Raw genomic sequence first — 4,675 nt, forward strand, 5'->3', positions numbered from 1 at the left:
AGGGCAAGTTCTAGGCTAGCCAGAACTGTACAGTGTGACCCTGTCTGAAAACAAAAAAGCAAAAAACAAAATGCAAAACAGGTATGGCAGATTAGAGTGGCAGACTGTGGTCAACTCAGTGGTCATTCACGTCTTCTCCGTGGTATTTAATCCATCTCCATGTAGCAGGACATAAATTTCTCTTCAAACAGAAATTCTTTACATTGGGATTTCTCCGAGTCCTGAAATCTAGGAGTTAATACGTTTAAGATTATCTGGGCTATCCTAACCCCATAACAAATAAATTATTTAATAAAGAAAACCCTAGAAAGCTATTTTCTAATGCAGGGACCTGACTGTTCACACTCACAGAAAGAGTGTGCAAGAATTTGCACAAAAATCAATGGAAAAAACTTTCTCCCCATTACTGGGTCTATGGGGGTCACGTAATAATTGCGGACAAACCCCCAAGGTCTATTACACCAGAAGCAAACTTTATTCCAGGAAATAAAATTAAAAAATAAAAAAATAAATTTCCATGGGGCACAAAATGTTTATCAGGGAAGGACTTGTAAGGCTGTGGCAAAACACAGTTTCCAAACTCTCCCTTTATATAGCAAGAAGCAACAAGCATTAGGAAAGAACAAAGGAATTTTTACTATCTTGAGGTAAAACTCAGATACAAATTCTTTTTTAAAAAAAATTTTATTAACCTTGTTTTTCAGTTAAACTGGTGTTAGTGTTTAGTCCATCCTTCTCTCTGGCACTGGCTGATGGTGTTTACCAAAGCTCTGCACTACCCTGACACTGCCCGTTTTGCATTGCACGAGAGGAATGGGAAAACGCACAACCAAAAAGTCACGTACATGCCATCATTTAAAGGTTAACACAGCTCACTTCATTTGCTGGTCCTGAGTGGCCAGGGGTCACAAAGGCTGAACTTCAGCTTACAGAGGTCCCTCAGTTTGAAGAGGGTCACTTCAGTCTTGCAGATAGAGCTATGGATTCTATAGCAAAGTGGCCAATGTTAACAGTTAATTCTTAATGTGCTGAGAAAGCTGTTGACAGCCTGCTCTCATTCTCCTAGGATTACAACTTTATATTTCCTTATTTCTACATTCTTATTTCTGGAACCTACATTTCTATATTCTTATTGTTGGACTCTTCACCAATCCCCCTCAAGGTTTCAGGACACGTGGGGTGAGTGGCCTCCTAGTGTGGAATCTACACGAATACCCTGAGTCCGGGGTCACTATGGGTGATCTGAGTAGAGGAAGATTCTGCTCTTTCCTGAGAGACCATATCTTACACCAAACATGAGATCTTGTGTCTTCATTCTGTGGGCCCTGTGAGCTGGCTGAGATCTCTAAGGGTAAACGACTCTCATTTGGTCCCCTCCACTGTTTATCCACAGAGCCAGTGACTACACCCTCCATCAAAGCCACCAAATCTGAAGTCAAAGAACCAGACTCTGTGCACCTGACCTGCGACTTCAACTCCAGTGACTCTACAATTGCCTACCGCTGGTTCCACAATGGCAAGGGAATGGAATTCACAGACAGGGTATTCTTAATACAAAACAGAATCCTCTCCTTATCGCACACCAGGAAGGAGGATTCTGGAGTGTACCAGTGTGAGATATACAATGCAGTCAGTTCCAAGAGGAGTGACCCCTTCCAGTTGACCGTAAGACGTGAGTGACCTCCCCTCCATTCTTACTTCATAGTGTAGAGGGTGGGGCAATTTTTTATCAGCAATGTGCAAACTGTGTAAAATTCACCCGGAGAAAAACATGGCTCAAGATACAAACACAGCCAGCTTGGTGGTAGATGCATGTTAATCTCATGATAAAATAAGGTGTAAGCTGAGTACGGTGCTGCATGCCTTTAACCCCAGACAGCACACCAGAGCTAGAGACAGGTGATTGTCTATGAGTTCCCAACCTCCCTGGTCTTTGATTAGCAGCACCGGCCACTGTATGCTGAAGACTGACATTCCCACTCTGTCAGGGTGACTCTGCAAGTAAAACCCAGACTGGGGCCATTAAGCAACATCATGACATATGACCCTGAGGAATCCACAAGTAAACCCCAGGCTCTGGGACACTAATTTTCTCACAGGTATCTGAGCCTGTTTCAGGCAGTGGGCTTTAAACCAAAATCAAATTATTCCTCCTCACAGAGTCCTGGGCAGGAAGACAGAGGAGCAAGGACATCTAGAAGGTGGGGCTGGGACTGACAAGCACTTCAGAAGAAACAGAGCTGGGAAGGCCAGAAAATGAATGCTTGGAGTCTTTAGAGAAGGAGGTCAGAGAAGACATGCCTACACTCACCAAAGATTCTGAGTGTGAACAGGGATCTAAGAAAGGATGGGGTGCTCTGTGCAGATACCCGAGAAAACAGTTTCATTCAATAGAAAGCTCCAGGGGTACTGAGGAATGGGGGTGATGCTGCTGACCTCCTCAAAATATGACACACACACACACACACACACACACACACACACACACACACACTCAGATTTCAATTTCTACGAAATGCAAAGGTCCTAATAATGATGTTTTGTTTTTTTCTCTTAGCCTCTCTTATGATCCAGTGGACCTCACGCACCAAGCCCGCAGTTACTGTGGAGGCAGTTCCACCCCATGTTGATGAAGGGAAGAGTGTTGTTCTACTTGTCCATGATATGCCAGAGAAAGTCAAATCCTTTTTCTGGTACAAGGGAAAAAATAGTATTGAGGAGAATGAAATTGCCCGATTTCTAAAATCTGATAGCACAATTCACAAAGGGCCTGCACACAGCGGCAGAGAGAAAATATACCAAAGTGGATCCCTGGTCTTCCGGAATGTCACTAAGAAAGATGAAGGAGCCTATTTGCTACGTATGGAAACAGAAAACTTAAATTTTATGGCACATGTGCACATCCATGTGAACCCTAAGTAATTCTCTGTAACTGCTGGTGGAGGAAGCCATGCTGTCACCCCTGGGAATGACACAAACATGTTTTGCAAATGGAGCTCTTTAGAGGCAAGGCCCTTTGGGGAACCCATCCATTTGTCAAAGACCTTCAGAAACAATACTTCAGACGTCTGCGCTGATCCCAGGGGTGCATGGGCTTCAGGCCTCTCTAACTTCCACTATGCTTATTCTTAGGGTGATTCTTAGTTCTGCTTTGTTAGTTGTGATTGTGCCTGAGTTTACTAGGAATTAAAGATTCTGCAGAAAAATTAAATTTCTCTGATGTGTTATGCAAACCAGTTTCACCTCTTGCCCCTGGCTGCCTTTGCAGTCATCCAGAGTGAGCAGGAGGAGCGTACTAAGGGTAATGATTATTGCTTATTCAGTCCCCAAAGTGATCAATATCCTACAAAGAACTTAGAACATGGTTTCTTAAAGGATGACATTAAAAACTTACAGAAACATATAAGGAAAAGATATAGGACACAAAAGGTCAGGCATTTCTTTGGTGCCAGGACATGAAAACTCAGATATTCTTCCAATATCAACTTATCGATAAAGGAATCTAAAACTCCCAGTTCCCTTAAGAGAAAAGTACATGTAGGAATTGTCAGGAAGTTTCAGAATTTTGTCCAGCAGTTAAAGCATTAGGTATTAATCATTACTATTTTCAGAACTTATAAAGATTAGAATTATAACTGTAGTCCACATAAAGGTGATACAGAGATTACTTAGAAACTGGCATACAGCTGAAAATGATATCCTAGGTGTGACAATACACTCAGCTGGTGACAAAGATATGAAAGTATCACAGTGTGAAGAGCTGGTCACAGGGCTTTAGTCTCTTAGTTTGTAATCAGATATTTACTCCCAGCTAGGGCACAGTATGAATAAGATGTGCCTGGCCGGATATAAACATTGGCTTGCACTATAATGATATGGGGTAAAGGTCAATGACGTCAAAGGAGTGGGAAGAAGAGAACCTGAAATGAATAAATGTTAACGATTCTTGGAGAGTGATTAAAGAGAAATGATTTGGAACTGCTCATGCTTGGAGGCATTAGGGCTTATAGAGATAAAGACGGCCTGAGCTAGATGGGAACATGAGGTAGAAAGACCAGTGGTCAGACCCTTCATTCTTTGCCAACTTCACAATCTGTCCTGGGGCACAGAATCCCACTGGACATGGACTCTGGCACTCATGGTCATGGGTGGAGTTATTTCTACTTCATGTAGGATAGTCAGTCCTGATGACTCTGTGTTATGGTCACTACATTGTGGTTCAAACATTTAGTAAAGCACACAGAGTGGGGGAAACAGCAATAAACCAGAATCCCTCAATTGAATCTACCCTCTGAGAGAGAGGGTGTGGTAATTCAGCCCAGGCATGTCAGACTCTGCCCAGGTTCTGTCTTAGAACATGGCCCTGAGAAAGACCCTTCAGGTCTCAGTAGGGCCTGGCTGACGAAACCATGAGATTTTCACAGAGACATGAAAACCTAAGCTTTGCCCAGACCTCCATCCCAGACCTGACCAGGAATCTTAAGAAACTTATGGACTAGGTTGGAATTTACCTCCTGTTGGAGCTCACAGGGGAAAATGATTGACTGTAGGCCCATAGCCTGCTGACCCTCAGCCTGTGAGAGCCATGTCTGAAGCAGATCACCTGGGCATCTCCTCCTGAGACTCAGCATGCTCAGAATAGGTGGAGGGGTATAAAGGCAACCAACAGCTGTCC

The 4,675-nt window shown here is 43.3% G+C and overlaps 1 protein-coding gene across 1 annotated transcript in view; it reads left to right on the forward strand.

Annotated features, from left to right (window-relative positions):
• Nucleotides 1–3,211, forward strand: part of LOC121449946 (carcinoembryonic antigen-related cell adhesion molecule 6-like) — a 7,794-nt gene extending 4,583 nt beyond the window's left edge. Inside the window, exons 5-6 of the mRNA XM_041654602.1 lie at nucleotides 1,394–1,672; nucleotides 2,558–3,211. Coding sequence (XP_041510536.1) covers nucleotides 1,394–1,672; nucleotides 2,558–2,922 — 644 coding nt within the window. The 3' untranslated portion in view covers nucleotides 2,923–3,211. The remainder of the gene's footprint in view (nucleotides 1–1,393; nucleotides 1,673–2,557) is intronic.
• The last annotated feature ends 1,464 nt before the right edge of the window (nucleotides 3,212–4,675 follow it).

The sequence above is a fragment of the Microtus oregoni genome, unplaced genomic scaffold (genome assembly GCF_018167655.1).
Source record: "Microtus oregoni isolate MIOR12 unplaced genomic scaffold, Mior012 000006F_ref0000085, whole genome shotgun sequence".
In the NCBI taxonomy this organism is placed as follows: domain Eukaryota; kingdom Metazoa; phylum Chordata; class Mammalia; order Rodentia; family Cricetidae; genus Microtus; species Microtus oregoni.